The following is a 19,264-nucleotide window of genomic DNA, read 5'->3' on the forward strand; positions in this document are numbered from 1 at the left end:
ACTCTGGCGGCTCCAGCGATGTTGCGTCTCGATCGATTCAAGCGTTGGCAAATCATTTGTCGACATTCGACCGTAATTTGCCCTGCGACGACGATCGAAAGTGTGGCTGTGGGGTGTACTCCAACACGTCGGCGTAGAGAGGCATCTTTGCAACGTGCGGCAACGCCACAAACTTTTCAATCGTCTTCCTGGCTTCACCAAAGTCCCCAAGGCGAACGCCAAGTTGGCCCAGTGACTCGAGCACGTCTACACAACACAAAATGTGACGTTTAAAAGTCCACGAGCAGAACGGGTGGATGACATGAATCGTTGGGGAAGTGTGTGTGGAGCTCTTGGAGTATGGACAGTCGCAAATCTGGAAGTCTGCATCACTCGGGTTAATCCAGCACGGCATGACTTTCGTGTCGCCACCTGCCAAGGGTGCGCGACACCAAAATCGACTCGAACACGGTGCGATTCTTGGGTGGCTCGATCTCGTCCACACCGCTGTGCTTGCTTAGAAGTCTACACGACTCATCAGCACTTGAATCGCTCTTGGCAGGCGCACTGTTCCAAGTACGTGAGCGCCTTGATCCGTTCATGTCCGTCAGACAAGTCGAGGTAGGCGCTCATGTGGGCTACACAGATCAAACCTCAATGCCACCCTGCAGGACATTTTTAGGACAAACCATGGGTGGCTTTCCTGTCCTTTGTCTTGAGGAAAATGTGAAACAGCAAGAAATGCGCTTCACGCATCTACGAACATCCGGCATGAAGACGTCTCTGAAGGTGCTGTCGCCTATACACGGGCATGTTCGCTGTGCTTGATTTGCTGCCACTCGTCTTGCGTCGGCTCCACCACCAGATTCTTCTTCTTTACGTACGGCCCAACAGCTTTCATGAAGTGCTTGACCGCTTTGGCTTCTTCCCCGATCGCTTGGCACAGCTTTCCCACCTGAAACAGGATGGGACGAGTGAGGTCGAGGACATCGCGCACCTCCAAGTCGGCTCTGAGCGGATCCAGCATTGATTTCCTGTTGCCCCAAATTCGACGGATCGAGTCCATGTTCGCTTTGTACTCGGCAGTCGACAGTTGCTTCCCGGGAACTCGTGGTGGTGCGACGACCATCTTCTCCTCCGGCACGAGTTCCTTGAGACGATCTTTCAGCGGGCGACTCGCCGCGTCGCGCTTGGCTTTGGCTTCGTGAAGCATCGTGGTCTTTTTCAGTCTAGATCGAAAGCTCCATCGTCACCCCCGAATGTAGTCAAGCCTTCCTTACTTGTCCTTGACGAGGCCAGCGGAGCACCGCGTCCGCTGGAAATCCTCCTCGAGCGTCATGAGCGCATCCATGATGTTCGAATACTCTGCCATCACGGCTTGTTTTGCTAATCACAACGTCGTCAGCAGAGTCATCGCGTCAGGAACACAAGTGCGTGCCCGTGTACGCTGCAAACGCTTTCGTTTCGGCGCTTTCCAACGCAACCAACTTGATCACACTCCGTGCGTAGTCACGACTGGCAATCTTTTCGGCTTCCTTTTGCGCGTCAAGGCGATCTCGTTCGTTTCGCACCTTCTGCACGACCTGCTCCATCACGTGCCGTCCGCTCATCGCCGGCCTCGACTTCCTCGAGTGCCGCGTCGGCGGCGCCGTTACCTATACAATGTAACGGAACCCATATCGGCCATCGAAGACTTTCGCCGTCACGCAGAAAGTGGTGATGCCTAGCGCGTCAAGAGCTACATGTTCAAAAGCACACGCCTTCAACGCATCATGACGCAGCACCAAATCGCACGGGTCCCAGGAATTCTCTTTCTTTACGTTCCATTGTGATGGACCTTCCTGTCAACACTAGGACCGCAGAAACATGTACGGCGCGCACACATGGGAGCATCCCGTGGGACACAATTGCTCGGTGGCAAACCAATCGTGCATGTGGTCGAGATGGCCGCCATGAGAGCACACGGGGCACCAGGCATATAGCCCCGACACGGGCAGTTCGCTACGCAGGCGATGATGCGAAAATCGCACACAGACGCCACATACCACAGCGCACAAACCGTCACGTTGAAACAGTTTGAACAGAGAGCTTTCTTGGCGACCTTGGCAATTTTGGGCGGCAGCGCTTCGATCGCTTTGGTGCATTTGGAGCACGACGTGTAGATGGTCGTGGCTTTCTGTTTCACGAGATGAACAACTACCCTTCCTTTAGGCAGACGAAGCAATACCATGTTCATCTGCTTGATGCCAACGTCCGGGCAGTTCTTGACCATGTCGTTCGCGACAGAGTAGAGCTGCAATTGATGGAGGAGGTCTGCATCGTATCATCTGGTTAGCCAACACAGCGCAGATGATCCATGTAGAGTCGGTGGCGCACCGATGTAGTGCATGTACACTTGCTGCAGCCACCCCTTGCCCATAAGCGTCTCGATGCTCGTGACGTAACTCATGGCGGCCGAGATCGTCGTGCAAGATTGAACGTCGCCCGCTTCAGAATAGTACTCCAAGAGCTCTTTCAGGAGAATATCTTGGATGCGAGACACGTCTGCGCTCTTCCCGTACGTTTGTGACTTTGGCGACGCCACCATCAACTCCTTTGCCTCGTCGTACGGATATGCTTCAACCCCCTACACACGGCGAGAAACGTCGGCGCTCATCGTCGTCGTGAAATGGATGACGCGGCATCGTTACATGCATCGGGTTCACTTCGTCCAGCTGGGCCAGCAGAGTGGATGTTTGGTTGCCGTGGGCCGGACCGCCTTGCTGCGCCTCCGTCGTGCCGTTGGATGGCGGCGCGAGCTCCTTATGGCTCGTGGCATTCGTTCGTTTCTCGTACAATATCTCCAAGATGATCCATGTCTTGCTGAGATGCATGCACCCAGCGACAGCTGCTGCCTACGTTGTCATTGATGTACAAGGATGGCGTCAGAAAAGAGCAACGTACCCGGGCGTTGTGGGCGCAAATCGCGTGGAACGACGGTCCGTGCAGCTCATACGTCTGAGCGAGGAAGGTGAACACTTGCTGGTTAAATCCAAACGTTTGCGGTCGCATCTCTTCGCCAGCCAAACACAACGACGACGACGTGGTGGTGGGATCGTCGAGCATGTTTTTCAATTGCTCGGCCGACATTGAATTCTCAAACGACGACGCGTGGATCAATGCTGCAAACAAACCCCCATTGTCAATGCGACTCTGCAAAGGCAGACCGTACCTTGCGGCACGCCGGCGGACGACTCGGGATGCGCGCTCGACAGTGCACTTGCTTCACTCGTCACGGAATACGAATTCGCGTTCGGCAACGACCCAGAAGACACATTGCGTTTCGTGGCGACCCCCTTGAAGGACGGAATGCGTGGAATCGACGGCGCCAGGTTGGCGGCAGACTTGACTTTACGAGGAGGGTGCTGCATCGTCAACGATTTATTCGAGACGCTAAACAGCGGGTTCAACGAGCTCTCGTGCTGGTGAATCAGCAACGACGCACACGACCGATCTAGCATCACGTCACGAAGAAAGGGTCATGACGAGCATACCAATGTCGTCGTGGGATGACACGACGTGGCCAGAGATGTTCATCGCTAACGCCACCGAGTGCATCGATTGATGGGGTTTGATCGCGTCCGCAAGCGAGTGAAGTTTGAGCGTCTTGTCTTTCGAGCACGCGAGCACGTGCTGCCAGTAGCGATATCCATCATAGTCTTGAAAACGATGGCGTCGTCAGGCAAGTTTCAACTCGATGCCATCTACAAAGCGACTCACCACCGCCGACGGCGTCAGAGGGTCCAAACGAAGGAGGTCCCAGCGGCGTATCGAACCACTGGAAATCCGATACGATGTCTGCGTGGCCGTGCAAACACGCCAGCGGCACAAATGGCCGCTGGACATCCCACACGTTAATTCTACAACGGTAGCGCATGCAGCTGCGGAAGCGCGTTGTTGTGTTGTACCTGCTGTCAGTGATGGACGAGCTCGTCGCAATGTGATCTAAGCATTCGTCAACCGCACGCACGCCGCACCATTGTCGATGCTTCCTACCTGCGTAGTCTGGACGCCACTGAATGCGCCCGGCATTTGCGATCAGCGCAATCGTTTGACTCGTGAAGGGTTTACTAGCGTCCGACAGGTCCCAAATCTAGGCCACAGGGGTTGAGGAATCTCGGCAACAAGTGGCGCGTGGGCATACCTTGACGCTTCGGTCGCGCGACCCCGTGGCGATCACCCGGCCCTTGGTAGGGTGCCAGTCTAGTGACAGAATGTGCCCCTGGTGCGCCGTGAACTTTGTTTCGGGCTGCTTATGGTTGCGCAGATCCCAAATCTACACCACACACCGTCATCCGATCAACAAACTCTTGACTGTCGGCGTATGCAGCTCTCGATACTTCGACCGATCCGTTCTCAAAAGCAGCCGCAAATTTCGTGTCTTCGAACACATGGAATTTCACGTCTCGAACGCTCTCGGATTTTTGCTGGTGGAATACGGTGGTGGGAATCCCCTTGTTGCGCTGGTCCTAGTCCAAAAGTGACTACACCACCACCGCCACATCAACGAGCTACCCAAAGCTTGATCAAGCCATCCTGCGAAGCGCTCAAGAGCAAGTTGGGGTCGGTGGGGTGCCAGCAGATACGATTGACAGCACGGTCATGCGCTTTGTACTCGCGCTCTAACGATACAGAACGTTGACTATTACGTCATGCACGGACAAGGTACTCTGCAGCTTGTGCTGGACGTCCCATAAGACAAGGAATCCATTTGTGGCAGCAGTTGCCAGCACAGAGTCCGACTCTACAAGCTCCAACACGGTCAGCCTTCAGAGCAAATGCATGGTTCGTGTACGTGGATGCCATCGGATGTCGTTCGTGCTGAAATTCAAATTGGACTTGGCCGATCGCAAGTTCTTCTTCTCCACGAATCCCGTGGGTTCCAGGGATACAATCTTGAGGACATCTCGCCCTCCCACAGCAATCAACTACGTGAGCAAAAACGATTCCAATGGAGTTCTCAACGGCATCCGATGTGTATGGCAAGTACCTTTTGGCTGTGCGACACGGACACGGCATTCAATGGACCCTAGCGCTATGTGAGACAATGCATTGAAGCTGGATGAAAGAATGCCATATTCGCACAGAGAAGTCCATCGACGCGCGGACGCTGGAGCAGTTGCGTTGCCTCATCTCGACGACAGGTCCTTTTAGCACACCTCTAGTGCGCGGAAGCTGTCAAAATAGTTTAATTAATCGTTTTGACTATTATGACAAACTAACTTGTCAAAAGTACTACTAACAAAACTTGTCATGCTTTAAGGCATCACAAGCATTTAGTAATACTAGCTGCTCTCAGTAGCAAGCAATGCTGGAATGAATGCATAAAGCCGGAATTACACTGCTTCAGGGGACGCCGGGCGCAAACAAGTCCTTCCGCCATGGTGCCAAGTTATGCCGCTTCCTTGCTGTTTGCTGTGATTATGGTATCTATTCAATCTGGTATACGCTGAGCTGTTGGAGTCCTCCATGCCGTTGTGCTGAAGCGCTTTTGTAGTTGCCTCAGCCGAAGTCAACTCGTCGATCGTGGACAACTCAAACAGCACCAACTTTAACGTTACTGGCCCTGTTGTGACTCTGCCCGTCAGCAAGAGCAAGGAAGCTGGTTTGCCTGGCGTGGTGTACGCCGGGGTGGCTATCGGCGTGGTGGCTGTTGCGGGCTTCTTCGTCGAATGCTGTTTACACAAGCGCAACTATTGGTCCAAGCGAAGCGAGATCAATGCCGGTCTCAACGCCAACCTTCAAAGCAACCGCATCGTTTAAGTCCCTCTGAATATTTCATTTACTCTAGCTGATTCCTTTGCGACTTTCGCGGATCTTTTCTGCCCGCGCTTTGGCCAAATCTTTCTTCAGAGCATAGCGTTTGGCCGCTGAGAGTCCGTGGTCTTCCAACTGCTCGGACAATGTAGCAATGCGGGCATCGATCGCAGAAGTACCCTGGCCTTTGTCATCCGTGCCTCTGGGTTGGGCTGGCTGGGTCACTTCTGGTGCCTCAGCAGGTCGAGGAGGTGGCGCGTCGACGACACATGACGGTGCCGGGGGCTTCACTAATGGGGGAGAGCTTTTTGTCGGGATTTTAGTGGGGCTGGGTTCACTGATGGCATGCGGCGCCGAAAAAGCTTCGATCTCTGCAGGGGTCAGTTTATTGCGCAGGAAGAGTAGCAAGTCGTCGATGCCCTTGTTCAATGTCGCCATGCGAACGGTGCGCTGGGGATTGCCATTCATGGCGAGAGTTTTGAGTTTCATCAGCCCCAATTCCCCCGGGATCTATCACACTTGGTGGACACGGCGCAACTCGGATGCGGGACATACCTGGGTCAAGCTGTTGTTTTCGATAGACAGCGACGTTAGCTTTGGCAGGTGGTACAAGTTGCCCAGGGACACCAGCTATGCCATCACGTTAGGAAGAAAACGAACTGAATTTGGTCACCTTGTTGTCCGCGACGCTCAGTTGAAATAAATTCACCAGGCGGGACCAATCCACATTGTCCAGCGTCGAGATCTGATTGAACGAGAGCAGCAGGGTTTGCAAAGCCGAGAGATTGGCGATGCCACTGGGAACACAACGCAGCGAGTTGTTGCGAAGGTCGAGTTCCTACAAAGGATTCAAGAGTCCTCGTCCGACGAGCTGGTACATACTTTAAGACGAAACGACAGCGGCGTGCCGGGGCCGAGGATGGGATCGACCGTGGATTCCACGAGGTTGTTCTTGCGGAGGCGCAGGGTATGCAAGTGGGCGAGCTGACGGATCGATTCTGGAACACTCTCAAGCACGTTATCGTCGAGAACCAACGTGTGCAAGTTCACGCATGTAGCCACATCAAAGAGAACGAGGGCTAGGCCATTCTTGGACAAGTCGAGTACTTGTAGCTTCTCCACCATTGGGTCTCGTCGCCAAAAGTCCAACGGTACTTTGGAAAACCTATTCAAGCAACGAATGCTCGTTAAGGCTCATGGAGTGTGGTTGCGTACTTTTTGTCAGAGAGCTCGAGCGTCCCAGACGCTGACGCATCCCGCAAAACGTAACCCAGTTCGACGTCGGTAACCACCGGCTCTTGCTGGAACTCGTCAAATTCTTCGTCAAGTGCGTTTACTCCAGCCGGGGGCTTTCCACGCGTGCGCAAGTACTTTTTGAGGGGCTCGCACCCAGACGATAGGACTGTTCGTCGAATTGCCCTGGGGAGCATTCAATTTAAGCGAATACAAGTGTGCGTAGTGTACGCTACCGCATCGAGTTGCCGTCCGTGAGGATATGGTGCAGATGAACCAAATAACCCAAGCCTAGGAGAATATAACAATTTGAATTGCACACCTCGTACGTTACCTGGTGGGAGGTCCGAGAGGTCATTATTTGACACGTCCAGTGTCTTGAGCCGATGGAGCTGACAAATATCGTCAGGCAATACAGCCAGCTTGTTGTCGCGGATGTCGAGAATAGTCAAGTGATCCTTCGCCCGCACGAGAGACTCGGCGTTAATGGTCGTGAGCTGGTTGAATCCGAGGAAGAGCGTATCCAACGTGCACTCATATGGGAGCTCTGGGAATGTGCCGAGTCGATTTTGGCGCAAATCCAAAAACTTGAGTCTTTCGTTGTTCTTCAAGCACCCGATGAGGCTCGTAATTTGATTTTTGCTCAAGTCGAGCGTCGCGATCTGTCGGAGGTCCTTGAACGACAGGGGAATCCTATCAATGTTGTTGTTTTGTGCCGTCAACGTTTGAAGCTTTTGGAGCCCTCCTGTCCATTACGTTGGGCCTACACGACCGTGAGAATATAGACCAGCGCACCGAAGGAGTCGGGAAACCCAGTGAGCGAATTGTCCTCTAGTCGCAGAACTTCCAACTTGGTCAGGTCCCCCATTGACGGCGGCAAGGTCGTCAACTTGTTGCCTGACAAGACAAGCTCCTTCAGGTTGTTCAGGCGGCCGAGTGGATCAGGGAAAGGACCTCGCAAACAATTGCTGGAAACTTCGTCAGGCGAGTCGTTTCAAGTGGAAGTGTGCTCACTGTACTTGCTCAAGTCGAGGTATACCAACGAAGTCAGCGAGAATAATTCGAGGGGCACTTCGACCAACTTGTTTTGGCATATCTTGAATGAAAGAAGTCCCGACAGACCTTGAATGTCTGCAGGAATCGATGCAATCTCGTTGTGACTACGACTCTTGTAAACCAACTTGCCACGTTGTCGGAACACAACCGACCTGAGATCAACCTTGATCAAGTCCACACACTCCCATCCTTTCTCGTCCTACGAGATGTAAGCATGCATGGGATGCGGCAAGACTTGGGGGGTCGAATACCGGTTGGAGAAAGTCCATCAAGCGCAGCGCCTCGTCTGGAAACGTTGTCAATCCCTTCGCCGGCAACGTCAGGACACCCGACTTCCGCGCTTGACGAAATGGCGCCTTGGATGAGGCTGACTCAATCACTTCTACGTTGGACGATGCATGGTTCTTCCTGAAGGCACGCTTGTGTGCAGCGAGACTGCTTCGCATCCTGCCCCGATGTGTTGGGCCTTTGTTGCCAAAAGTGGGCATCAAGTAGCATTAGTACTACTAGATGTATAGTACTACTACTTCAAGGCGAAGGATTTCAGGTGTGGCGCAATTACAAGAAATGCAAGATGGCGCGCAAGTGGCTGGATTACGAGAAGGAAATTATGGAGGCGATGTTGATGGAGCGGGATATCTTGGTTGTCCTTGCCAGAGGTTTGGGACTAAAGTCCATCGTTGGAAAGTTCATGGAGCTGTACGCCCAGCCGACGAGCCTCACGTTGTGTTTGAACGCGTCACACGACGCCGAGGTATTTGTCGATTCGCTGCACGCTCAAGGCATGTCCAAGGAGCGCATGCCGCAGGTACGGAACGAAGAAATTGAGTGGATCTATTATAGTTATGTTTGACAGGTGATCACAAACAAATGCAACGCGCAAGAAAGAAAACTCATGTACAAAAGTGGCGGGTGCATCATCATCACATCGCGCATTCTTGTGGTTGATATGCTCAATCATGCGATCGACATATCTGTAAGGTATCACGAGGTTCATTTGATATGCTTCACGTTGTTTTGTAGATGATCTCTGGGCTCTTGATATGCAACGCACACAAAGTGACCGACTCGTCCGTGGAGGCCTTTATCTTGCGTCTCTTTCGAGAGGTGAACCGCAATGGGTTTGTGAAGGCCTTTTCGGACGACGCGATATCGTTTTCGTCTGGATTCAACAAGGTCGAGCAAGCGATGAAGCTACTGTACCTTCGAAAAGTGCTGTTTTACCCGCGCTTCCACGTCTCTATTGGCACATGCCTCGAGCAACACGAACCGGACGTGTTTGAAGTCGAAGTTCCACTGACGCCATTGATGATGGAAATGCAGCAAGCACTTCTCGTTGCCACAGAAGCAACCTTGAACGAGCTCAAGCGGAGCTGCAAGGACCTGGATGAGACCGAGCTCACCATCCAGAATGCTCTCACGAAAGCTCTCGACTTGCTCTTAAAACGACAGGTACTCTCCGAGGCACTTGGGTTCATCTCGCTCAACTAATTTTTGAGCGTAGTTGACGTCGATTTGGCACCAACTTCCTGCAAAGACCAAGCAGCTCAGCGCTGACCTTACCCAACTCCGCCAGGTATGCATTCAAATGGCTTCCTCATGCTCTAACAGCAACGTAGCTGCTGGCATATCTACCCCGCTACGATGCTATCACGTATTACAGCTACTTGCTTACGCAGAAGCGGCTCAGCGGGCAACAGCGCATCCCATCGCCTTGGTTGTTCAGCGAAGCTGCCGACAGATTGTTCACAGCGGCGAAAAAACGACTGTATGAACTCAAAAAGGTCAAGCACAAGAAAACAGGCGCAATCGACTACGAACTCAAGGTGACGCTGGAGCTCAATCCCAAGTGGGAGTCGCTGCTGCAGGTTTTGACCGAACTTGAAGACACCCCAATGCGACTGGCCGGGGCCACGACGCTTGTCATGGTGCGAGACAACCGCACTGCGTCGCAACTTCGAGAAATTGTGTACATGGGCGGCACGGCCATGATGCAGAGACGATTTGGGCGCTACCTCAAGCACAAAAACGAGAACATCGTGGCGAATCTGTCATCGTTTGGTGTCGAGCAGAAACTCTTGCACGCGCTGTCGGCGACGTTGGTCGATGAGAACTCTTCGCACGATACCACGGCAAATTCGAATGGAAAGCGGAAGGCCACAACCTCGGCAGCGCCGTCCTTCTCTACAGCCAGCGAGGTAGCCTCATACGGGATGCCGTTGGATGAGTTGGTGCATCTCAGGTACAGCTCCCTCCTCACATCACATTCTCGTCTCAACAGTGGCCAGCTCCCAACAAGACTCAAAACGACCAAAGCCGACTGGCAAGCTGGGTATCCTCCCCCCGCAGGACCAACTCGTTCTGTGCACGTACGCTGACGCCGAGAAGTGCTCGAATCTCCTGGACGATCTGCGCCCATCACACATTATCCTGTACGACCCCGACGTAAGCTTCATTCGAGAGCTTGAAGTGTACAGCGCGTTGAGTTCGAGCCCGATCCAAGTGCACTTTATGGTGTACGAAAACAGCGCTGAACAGCAGGCATACTTGACCGAGGTGAAGCGCGAAAAGGTGGCGATGCCGACGCTGTTATGCCACTTTGACAAGTTTTGTAGGATGCCTTTGACCGCCTAATCAAACAAAAGGAGCACATGGTGATCCCGCTGAATGTGTTTGACCTGCCCGCACACTTGAAAGTGAAGAAACCCGTGGCGTATAGCCTGGACACTCGCACAGGCGGCCGTGCTAAGCTCCACACGCAGTCGAATCAAGTCGTAGTTGACGTTCGAGAATTCCGAAGCGCTCTCCCGTCCATGCTGCACAAAGAAGGGCTTGTCCTCTACCCCGTCACGATCGAAGTCGGCGATTACATCTTGTCACCGCGCATTTGTGTCGAGCGCAAGAGCATCAGCGACCTGTTTGGGTCCCTGGCGAACGGCCGGTTGTTCAACCAGGCCGACATGATGCTTCGGTTTTACCAGGTAAAAATTCTCCAGCTCATGAAGTCGACACCACACATCGCGTTAGGTGCCCGTCTTGCTTATCGAGTTTTCTCCGGAAAAGCCGTTTGCGCTTCAGGTATCGAGTTTGTTCATGCATAAATTGCTTGATCAGGTTGTCTCTAGCAACCATCGGACATTACAAGTGATATCAAACACACGAACATTTGCTCGAAACTGAGTTTGTTGGTGCTCCACTTCCCCCAGCTTCGATTGCTTTGGTCGAGATCGCCGCAAGGAACTGTCGAGCTCTTCAAGCTCGTCAAGAAAGGCCAAGAGGATCCAAGTGTGGAGGCCGCAATGGCCGCAGGGAGCACTGCATCGAATGCTGGCCTCAACTCAAACGCGATCGATGTCCTGAGGAAACTTCCGGGCGTGAACGACCACAACTACCGCAAATTGGTCGCGAGCTGCCGCAACCTAGCCGACTTAAGCTCGAAATCCGTCCAAGAACTGGAGAAATGGATTGGCGCGACGTGTGCGAAGAAGCTTCATGCGTTCTTCAACCATGTTGCCGACTAAGGTCTTCGTCGAACGCTTCCGCTCATTCGGTCCTTGTTCCATCTCGTGGTATTCTCAACGCGTGCGCATATCTCTAGTACCTACTATCGGTACATATAGTATTACTAGTTCAAGATTCCCAGTTGTCCGGATATGAATACCGTATGAACGTATCCGGGGGGTGATCTCGTCGAATCCACCACCACTTCAATGCTGAGGTTAACTCCGCGCGCCACGGCCATGTCGATGAGAGGAGCGTCCGTATCTACGTGGAAGTTCGCTGCTGGGAGAATCAAAAGGAAATGGGCTGGCATGAAGCAGGTGAGGCTCGTGTCACGTCGTGGGTTCACGCACTGATATACATCTCCAAGCGAACGACGTGGAAGTTCAGACAGCAGCGAAACAGTGTCGTGTTTCAAGTGGATGGCGAAGACACAGAAGATGAAATGTACTTAAGAGTTTGAACCCACCTCTCTCAGCTACACCCCATGGTAACAGCGACCCGTAGGCGACCAACGTCCCCTTGACTGACGAAAAGTACTGCCACAACATTTTGGCCGACGCTCCGCCAGACGTGTTGAATGGAATTTTGGGCGCAACGTCTCCCAAGGGATCGGACAGCTTTTGCTCGACAATGACTGGCTTCATGCTGCACACATGCAGCTCGACGGTTCGGGCCAAAGTTCTCGACATCATTACGAACGAACGCTTGGTTGACGTCAAGTACTCAGGCAAGCTATGTATGATCCTCGAATGTAAACGCGCTCGCTTTTTGTAGCTTGGCAAATCGCGGTATCATCATTCGAGCCATGCAGCAGCACCTTGTGTCTCCATGGAACCGCCAGAAAGCCGATTTCCAAAAGGCTGCGTTCAACGTGCTCAAAGGAACGTACGGGTCGGACCTAACACTCTTGAAGGAAGACATCAACTCCGATTTTGTCCCCTCCCTCGGTGGCTTCAAGGGCGGCGATCTGCATCAGCTCATCTACGGCTGTCGAGACCTGACACAGGTGGTGTCCGTCGTGCAGCACATTGCCGTGGAGGCGCTGAAAGTCGGCTCCTCTTCGAGCCAGCGCCCGTTGATCAAGATCATGAGCGACATCGACGACACCTTGTTTGCTGGGTATATGTTGCTGCATTCGTCACATCCACCTTCACAAGAAATTAACTTTTAGCTGGGTGGACGCGCGATATCCTGGCCATACTTTGTATCCCGGCGTGACCAAGCTCTTTCAGTGCATTTCTCGTGGCGTGAACTCTCGTGGTCCGTCTGTGACTTTCTTGACGGCTCGTCCTCGCGGGTGGTTCAGCTTTGGCCGCAACCTGACCGCCGACCGTCTCGTCAGCATGGGACTTGCCAACCCGACGGTGCTCAATGGCTCCGTGCGGACTGGCGTGAATGCCAAGAAAATTGCCGGGTGCACTTCATTTTGAATCGACACAGCTCACGCCTATCTGTGGCCAGACTCAAGCTCGACAACTTTGTGCGGTACACGACCCTCTTTCCCGAATACAAGTTTGTGTTTTTTGGAGATTCGGGTCAAGGGGATGCGTTGCTGGCATCTCAAATGCGGGCCCTCTTTCCTGATAAGGTATGCAAGCGAGGCCTGCGTGGCATGCCACCTAACGACGATTTCATGCAGGTGGTCGCAACTTTCATCCACGACATCGATCCGGCGTCGCCCTTGACTGGCGACGGCGGGCTGAAAGCCGACTACTCAAAGTACCCTTCCGCTTCCTCGGTGCTTCAACTGTATCATTCACACCTACATGCTTAGAAATGGCGTCCACTTTTACAACAACTATGCTGCGGCCGGCATCCTCGCCTTTGAAATGGGACTGATCTCAAAGGAAGACGCGACGAGCGTCGTCCAGAGTTGCCATGACGAGTTGGACTCGATGACATTCACGGGGCGGGACTCGACCACGAAGCATGCCCAGCGAAAGGAAGAGCTGAACCTGGAGGCTGATCGATGGAGCCACGCTTTTCGCCCGACAACGTAATGGCACTTGCTTATTCAGCAAATCGAACGGGCTTTCGCACGGGGTCGTGTCATTGTTTGGCCTTTATTTGCTTGTCCCTCTGTTTTCGCCGTCGCCACTTTCGATGAAACACTGGACTATCGTGCGCTTGGTGGGGCGCTCTCCCACAAGAGCAGACCGTTGTGCAGCCACAAAACGTGGACGGGTGGTGGAGCGAACGATTTCGGTGTTCCGGTGGAAGCGGTGGAGCCGCGAGGGACTCATCCGAACCTTGCGTAAAGAACGGGTCCCAGTGGTCAGGTGGGAGGCCAAAGTCTCGATGGCAGTCGTCGTGTTGGGTGCCGTTGTGGTGCCCATACGTCGGTCGACAGAGTTGCTCCATCGGCGGAAACAACTCTCTTTGAATGGAATATGGACACGAGTGCGAGTACATCGGGTAACGCAGGTAGTACGGGATATCGGGTGGCGGGCCCGGGGGCGGCGCGGATGAGCTCAACGCGTAGTGCGGCGTGCACTCCATGGGCACCATGGGGCTTCGAAATCGCACGTCGAGTCGACGCGCCGGTGGGGCTCTCGGTTTGTATGGATGTGTGAATGGCACGCCTGTGATGAACGGATGGTGCATGGCTTGCTGGGGCGTCCATCGGTCGCGCGGGTCCAGAGCGAGGAGACCGCGCACGAAGTCGGAAAAGGCCGCTCGATGGTTGCGCTCCTTTGCCACTTCCTCGTCGGACGCTCCTTTTCGAAACGGATACGCATCGATGATGTCGCGTAGCGCCGAGTGCTTGAAGTACCGCTTGGACGACACAGCACGGGTGTTGGTGTCCCGAGCATATTCATCCGGTGTCTTGAGGGCGATCTGGATTGAATTTTACCACACGACTTCACTCCGCACAACAACGCACGCACCTCGTTGTGCTTGGTGACTTTGAAAAACTTGCGCAAGTTGGTCCCGTTCTGGACCATGTGCAGAGGCGGATACCTGCTCGGCCCCCATCAGACGTTTTGTCCAAGGCAGTGTTTGCCTACCCACCCGACAGTGTCGATGATAATTTGAAGCTGATCGTGGTCGGATGCCCCTGGGAAAAGGGGCAAGCCCAAGTACATCTCGGCGCTGTCATGTCAATGAAATGCTTTCGCATGTGGCGATGGAACGGACGTTGTTGCTTACCTGACGCAGCCCAACGACCACATGTCGATGGCGCCGCAGTACGGAAGACCCAGCAGGACTTCAGGAGAGCGATAGAAGCGCGACTGAATGTACGAGAACACGGTTTCGTTCTCATAGCACGCCGATCCAAAGTCGACCAACTTGATGCCTGGCACGACCTGCTTGACGTCTTCGTCGTGTGCATGTAGCGACGGCACCGTGAACAGCCGGTCGTGCCTATTCGAGCAATGAATCGTCCAAGTGCATGTTGTCGAGTGTACCCTGATAGTAGGATGTTCTCGGGTTTCAAATCGCAATGGATGACGTAGGAGTTGTGGAGCAAGACGAGGGACCGCAGAATTTGATGCAAGAAGCCCCGGACGATCGTGAGCGGCAGCCCACGAAACTACGCGCAACTGTCAGCCATCGCCCTTTCACCAACGACCCCTTGCACGCACGCTGTTTTGACTCAGGAGCTCGTACAGGTTCACGCTCAGCAGCTCAAACACCAAGCACAGGTGGTGTTGAAACATAAAGTAATCGAGGAGTTCGACAACGTGGTCTTGCCCTTCCATGCCCACCGCGGACGTCAACTACCGTCAGCGTAAATCGTATGCGGTTGTTTCCATGGTTTTGCGTACCAATTGGGACACTTGGACTTCGACTAGCGCCTGTTTGTAGTACGACGGATGGTTCCGAATGATCTTGATCGCCATCACTGCCTTGGTTGCGACGTCTTGACATCGAAACACTTGGCCAAATGTGCCTTGCCCCAAAAGGTCCAACACGACAAATGTCCTGGTGACCCCAGTGTTGCTCTGCACTTCGAGGAGGTCGCGGACCCGCAGCACAATGTTATTGTCCGAGTTGTCCCACCCATTGTTCGAAACGACCTGGCTGTTCTTGGTCAATATCCTTCGCGCCGTTTTGGGCTGCTCGTGGGATGGCAGGCCGCACTTGAAGTACGTGTCAACAAGATGCGTCGTTAGCTTGCCGAGCACCGTCTCGCCGCGTCGGCCTGCTTGGCTCTCTGGAGTCGCTGTGGATGGGCCCGCTCCTGGACCAGGATCACCCAGACAGGTCCCAGAGCGGCGTGTGGCATTGCGTTGGTCGCTAGAGCGACCATGGTTCGCGTCCACAGCCTTCATGCAGTGCCACTTTGAGCCCACGCGACGAAATTGCTTCGACCTGGAAGATACACGACGCTCTTCCAAACGACCCATATGAAACGGGCCAAACAACGTATAGTGAACGTCATACTATTTTTTGGAAGACTTGGCAGGTTTCTTCGAAAGAATCAAAATGATACACCGATTCTTGCAGAGTGTCAAGCATATTTCTTGCATTTATGTGCAAGAAATTTGTGTCATTTCTTGTGCAAGAATCGCAATTTCATGCTCAATTTTCGAGCGCTGTTTCAAAATGTGCAAATTGACACCAAATTTTCAGTCACTAACGCCGGACAGCGGCGTGGCAACAGCACACCCGCTATGAACTTCCTCAAGAATACTGTCATGGGCCTCGGCTCCGCGTTCACTTCCGGAGGCGTAGGAAGTCTACCTTTTACTGTCATTGACGCCGCGGGCGACGACAGTCCAGTGCTGCCTGAGTTTCTTCTTCTCAAAGCTAAGAGCAAGCAAGATGGATCAGCGGTGTCTGTGTTCAAATCGCAAGGTCCGCCGTGCCCACTGACCCAGAATTGCTTGCGCCGCATCAAAACATTGCGCCATCCGAATGTGCTAGCGTTCATTGTCTGTGAGAACGCCCGCACGCGACCCACTCTAACTTGGCATCGCGTAGGACGGCACAGAGGTCCCCAACGGAAACATATTCATTGTGACTGAAGAAGTGATGCCTTTGCGAACGTTCTTGGACGACATCCGTGCGCGGAATGGCCTCCTTAGCGAAGAAGAAACGCTGGCAGTGTCGTGGGGATTACGATCCATCTTGTCTGCGTTGAAGTTTATCAACATGGACTGCAAGATGGTGCATGGCCGAGTGCACCCGGAGAGCATTTTCGTTACAAAGGTAGGGTAGCTTCACGTGCATTGTATAGCTCACACACACACACGGTAGGGCGGGGATTGGAAGCTCGCTGGATTCCAACTGACAGGTGAACTGACCATGGGCGACCCCTTTGTCGTCCACCACAGGTCGTCTGGACCGAAGTCCCTCATGGACCAAGAAATGCGCTACAAGGCGCCAGGTACCGAGTCCTTCTTGAATTGTGAGCATGAAGCATTCCATTTCTCATGCATGGCAACGGAGTAGAGCTCTCTCGCGGAGACTGGAGCAGCATCGTGTCATCCGCTCCCCATTCCATCGACATGTACGCGTTTGCCTGCACTGTCATCCACATCTTCAACCCCACCTTCTCGACGCCAACCGACACGCGCAACGTTCCGTCTGGCTTGACCGCGGCCGTCAAGCGCGCGACGGACCCCACCCCGAGTCGCCGCCTCACGCCTGACCAAGGCCTGCAAATCTCGTATTTTGCGTCGGACTTCATTCGTCAGATGGGATTTTTGGAGCAGCTCCCGGTCAAATCGTCGGATGAAAAGTCGGAGTTTTACAAGGAGCTCGTCGCGAATGTGGACAAGTTGCCGAGGCATATGGCTCTGTACAAAGTGCTACCGGCACTCAAGGCCGTGGTGGATTTCGGAGTGGCCACTGGTGCGGGGGGCAAGGCCGCAACGTTCAAATTGGACCCATGCGAAAGTCAAATGCTTCCTGCTATGGTCAAGATCGGTTCGCATCTGCCGGTACCACACGCGGACCACTCGACATGGCCATGACGATATGTGGCACGGCCGATAGGCAGAAGATTTCAAAGACCAAGTGTTGCCGACCCTGGTCAAGCTCTTTGGGTGCAACGATCGCGCTGTGCGCGTCCAGCTGCTTCAGATGATGGACTTGTTTGCCGTTCATTTCGACGCCAAGCTCGTCAACAGCGCCGTTGTCTTTGACAACATTTGCACCGGTTTCAACGACACTATGCCACTCCTCCGCGAACTCACCATGAAGTCGATGCTCCACATCGCCGACAAGCTTTCCGACTCCAACTTGAACCAAAAACTGATGAAGTTTTTCGCGAAACTCCAGGTACTGTCTCGCTTGCAGCACGGGATCATCGAGACCGCGTACATCAGGTCGACCCTGAGCCGGCGATTCGAACCAACACGACCATTTGCCTCGGCAAAGTTGCCACCTACATGAACACGCCGACGAGGACCAAAGTGCTGCTTCCAGCGTTCTGCCGGGCCCTCAAGGATCCATTCCCGCATGCTCGAATGGCCGGTTTGCGGACGCTCGTGGCTTGCGACGTGAGCTCTTTCAAAGTCGTCGGCATCTCACGTGTATATCGTAGGAGCACTTTACCCATCAAGAAATTGCGTCGACGATCATTCCGTCCATCTCGCCTCTCATGCTCGACGTGTCTCCGAGCGTTCGCGATGAGGTGAACTTGATTAGACGTGGCAAAACTGACATGAACAACACAAGGCGATGGCATCGATGACACAGTACATGGCCAAGATCCGAGACGAGGCAGCCCGCATGAAAGCCAAAGACGACGAGCAGGAAAAGGAGCGACTCGCCAAAGTCTCCGACGGTCCCCCCGTCACTTCTGCAACGACAGAAACCAAGCCGGCCGCTCTGCCCGCCACTGCCAGTGTCCCTCGCAGCACGGGTCTGTTCAATGCCGCTGATGACGCCATCGATGATTTTGATGAGGATGGATGGGGGAATGACGATTTGGATGCTCTCGCAAGCCCTCCCAGCATCGCTTCGTCGATGACACAACCAAATACGGGGTCGTTTGCGTCGCTTTCCCTGGGGTTGCCAACGGCGAAACAACCCACACCGTCATTATCCATGGGGCTTTCAACCCAAAAGACCCCCGCGGAGTCGTCGTTCTTTGATGAATGGGGCACCACGTCTCCTCAACCGGCCACCGCACCTCTCTCTCGACCAGTGTCGGGCATGCGTTTGGGTGGAGTGGCAAAACCAAAACCGACCACGACTTCGTTGGCAACACCTGCTCCTGTCGTTGTCGAGCCGCCCGTGCGCAAAACTATCCAAGAACGAAGAGTTGAGAGGGCCAAGAAGGAACCTCTCGGCGCGTCCAAACTCGCATCCAAGCCAAAGGGTGGCGACAACTGGGACTGGGATATGTAGGAGTTCCAGACGTGATGCATGACGCTATACATCGTGTTTGCATGTGTCCATGTGCTCCAGTCCTTTCGTGCTGTCGGCTGCCACATGCTTGCCGTCCATAGTCAAGTTGTTCTCACTAAGTACACGGCGCGGCCGATCCGGCCAACACCGTCTCGGCGTCCTCCACTCTGCGTGGCGGTGGTTGCCCAACCGCTCCATGGAGATCTCAATCGACCTAGATCGTTCTGAAACGTACCCACGGGCCCAAGTTCTTCGACGCGAGAACCGTCCCATGGCCCGTTTCCAGCCTCAACTTCCGTCGAAACGGCCGGCGCCTCATTTTTCGACGAGCGAAGTATACCCATGTGCTGTCGTGATTTGATTTGCGGATTCGGGAATACTGCGCGGTGAT

At 53.9% G+C, this 19,264-nt stretch overlaps 7 protein-coding genes across 7 annotated transcripts; 4 read left to right on the plus strand and 3 right to left on the minus strand.

Annotated features, from left to right (window-relative positions):
• Positions 1-1,755: 1,755 nt before the first annotated feature.
• Positions 1,756-5,193, minus strand: H310_13067 (hypothetical protein). The gene is made up of 18 exons (XM_008880427.1): positions 5,104-5,193; positions 5,009-5,047; positions 4,814-4,946; positions 4,688-4,762; positions 4,534-4,640; positions 4,359-4,487; positions 4,163-4,294; positions 4,015-4,111; positions 3,927-3,963; positions 3,739-3,878; positions 3,513-3,677; positions 3,191-3,472; positions 2,923-3,140; positions 2,670-2,873; positions 2,356-2,605; positions 2,207-2,292; positions 2,025-2,155; positions 1,756-1,980 (listed from the first exon to the last, which is right to left on the minus strand). Exons 1-18 carry the CDS (start codon positions 5,149-5,151, stop codon positions 1,830-1,832), a joined length of 2,424 nt encoding a protein of 807 aa, XP_008878649.1. The 5' UTR covers positions 5,152-5,193; the 3' UTR covers positions 1,756-1,829.
• A 149-nt stretch (positions 5,194-5,342) lies between these two features.
• H310_13068 (hypothetical protein) lies at positions 5,343-5,824 on the plus strand. The gene is made up of 2 exons (XM_008880428.1): positions 5,343-5,460; positions 5,516-5,824. Exons 1-2 carry the CDS (start codon positions 5,400-5,402, stop codon positions 5,779-5,781), a joined length of 327 nt encoding a protein of 108 aa, XP_008878650.1. The 5' UTR covers positions 5,343-5,399; the 3' UTR covers positions 5,782-5,824.
• On the minus strand, positions 5,774-8,535 carry H310_13069 (hypothetical protein). Its single transcript, XM_008880429.1, has 11 exons — positions 8,316-8,535; positions 8,217-8,263; positions 8,028-8,168; positions 7,804-7,976; positions 7,343-7,753; positions 7,245-7,299; positions 6,991-7,194; positions 6,658-6,940; positions 6,449-6,613; positions 6,331-6,405; positions 5,774-6,285 (listed from the first exon to the last, which is right to left on the minus strand). The coding sequence occupies exons 1-11, from the start codon at positions 8,508-8,510 to the stop codon at positions 5,806-5,808; spliced, it is 2,229 nt and encodes a 742-aa protein (XP_008878651.1). The 5' UTR covers positions 8,511-8,535; the 3' UTR covers positions 5,774-5,805.
• Positions 8,536-8,638: 103 nt separating this feature from the next.
• On the plus strand, positions 8,639-11,585 carry H310_13070 (hypothetical protein; the record flags this gene model as incomplete). Its single annotated transcript, XM_008880430.1, has 9 exons — positions 8,639-8,872; positions 8,921-9,040; positions 9,088-9,516; positions 9,569-9,640; positions 9,684-10,306; positions 10,353-10,635; positions 10,680-11,045; positions 11,092-11,142; positions 11,190-11,585. 9 exons carry the CDS (start codon positions 8,639-8,641, stop codon positions 11,583-11,585), a joined length of 2,574 nt encoding a protein of 857 aa, XP_008878652.1.
• Positions 11,586-11,876: 291 nt separating this feature from the next.
• H310_13071 (hypothetical protein) lies at positions 11,877-13,568 on the plus strand (the record flags this gene model as incomplete). The annotated part of the gene is made up of 8 exons (XM_008880431.1): positions 11,877-11,885; positions 11,936-12,022; positions 12,073-12,287; positions 12,343-12,687; positions 12,740-12,982; positions 13,030-13,156; positions 13,208-13,287; positions 13,343-13,568. 8 exons carry the CDS (start codon positions 11,877-11,879, stop codon positions 13,566-13,568), a joined length of 1,332 nt encoding a protein of 443 aa, XP_008878653.1.
• H310_13072 (CMGC/DYRK/YAK protein kinase) lies at positions 13,303-15,901 on the minus strand. Its single transcript, XM_008880432.1, has 7 exons — positions 15,339-15,901; positions 15,156-15,290; positions 14,979-15,103; positions 14,719-14,934; positions 14,581-14,661; positions 14,457-14,529; positions 13,303-14,406 (listed from the first exon to the last, which is right to left on the minus strand). Exons 1-7 carry the CDS (start codon positions 15,843-15,845, stop codon positions 13,618-13,620), a joined length of 1,926 nt encoding a protein of 641 aa, XP_008878654.1. The 5' UTR covers positions 15,846-15,901; the 3' UTR covers positions 13,303-13,617.
• Positions 15,902-16,137: 236 nt separating this feature from the next.
• H310_13073 (SCY1 protein kinase) lies at positions 16,138-18,923 on the plus strand. The gene is made up of 8 exons (XM_008880433.1): positions 16,138-16,448; positions 16,498-16,725; positions 16,774-16,903; positions 16,969-17,459; positions 17,515-17,799; positions 17,847-18,020; positions 18,065-18,154; positions 18,199-18,923. Exons 1-8 carry the CDS (start codon positions 16,188-16,190, stop codon positions 18,871-18,873), a joined length of 2,334 nt encoding a protein of 777 aa, XP_008878655.1. The 5' UTR covers positions 16,138-16,187; the 3' UTR covers positions 18,874-18,923.
• Positions 18,924-19,264: the final 341 nt, after the last annotated feature.

The sequence above is a fragment of the Aphanomyces invadans genome (genome assembly GCF_000520115.1).
Source record: "Aphanomyces invadans strain NJM9701 unplaced genomic scaffold supercont1.47, whole genome shotgun sequence".
Lineage (NCBI taxonomy): Eukaryota > Oomycota > Saprolegniomycetes > Saprolegniales > Verrucalvaceae > Aphanomyces > Aphanomyces invadans.

Excerpts from the sequence above, each read along its gene's own strand:
- H310_13069 (XM_008880429.1), bottom strand. The coding sequence starts at position 8,510 with ATGCGAAGCAGTCTCGCTGCACACAAGCGTGCCTTCAGGAAGAACCAT. Across the intron at positions 8,264-8,315 it reads TGATGGACTTTCTCCAACCG|GACGAGAAAGGATGGGAGTG; the intron begins GTATTCGACCCC and ends TACATCTCGTAG. Across the intron at positions 7,300-7,342 it reads CCTCTCGGACCTCCCACCAG|GCTTGGGTTATTTGGTTCAT; the intron begins GTAACGTACGAG and ends ATATTCTCCTAG.
- H310_13072 (XM_008880432.1), bottom strand. The coding sequence starts at position 15,845 with ATGAAGGCTGTGGACGCGAACCATGGTCGCTCTAGCGACCAACGCAAT. Across the intron at positions 14,662-14,718 it reads TGGTCGTTGGGCTGCGTCAG|CGCCGAGATGTACTTGGGCT; the intron begins GTAAGCAACAAC and ends TTGACATGACAG. Across the intron at positions 14,407-14,456 it reads AAGTCACCAAGCACAACGAG|ATCGCCCTCAAGACACCGGA; the intron begins GTGCGTGCGTTG and ends AATTCAATCCAG.
- H310_13068 (XM_008880428.1), top strand. The coding sequence starts at position 5,400 with ATGGTGCCAAGTTATGCCGCTTCCTTGCTGTTTGCTGTGATTATGGTA. Across the intron at positions 5,461-5,515 it reads TATGGTATCTATTCAATCTG|TTGCCTCAGCCGAAGTCAAC; the intron begins GTATACGCTGAG and ends GCGCTTTTGTAG.
- H310_13073 (XM_008880433.1), top strand. The coding sequence starts at position 16,188 with ATGAACTTCCTCAAGAATACTGTCATGGGCCTCGGCTCCGCGTTCACT. Across the intron at positions 16,904-16,968 it reads AATGCGCTACAAGGCGCCAG|AGCTCTCTCGCGGAGACTGG; the intron begins GTACCGAGTCCT and ends GCAACGGAGTAG. Across the intron at positions 18,021-18,064 it reads GGACGCTCGTGGCTTGCGAC|GAGCACTTTACCCATCAAGA; the intron begins GTGAGCTCTTTC and ends TGTATATCGTAG.
- H310_13067 (XM_008880427.1), bottom strand. The coding sequence starts at position 5,151 with ATGAGGCAACGCAACTGCTCCAGCGTCCGCGCGTCGATGGACTTCTCT. Across the intron at positions 4,763-4,813 it reads CGACATCCGATGGCATCCAC|AGTCGGACTCTGTGCTGGCA; the intron begins GTACACGAACCA and ends TGGAGCTTGTAG. Across the intron at positions 4,641-4,687 it reads CGTCCAGCACAAGCTGCAGA|AGCGCGAGTACAAAGCGCAT; the intron begins GTACCTTGTCCG and ends CTGTATCGTTAG.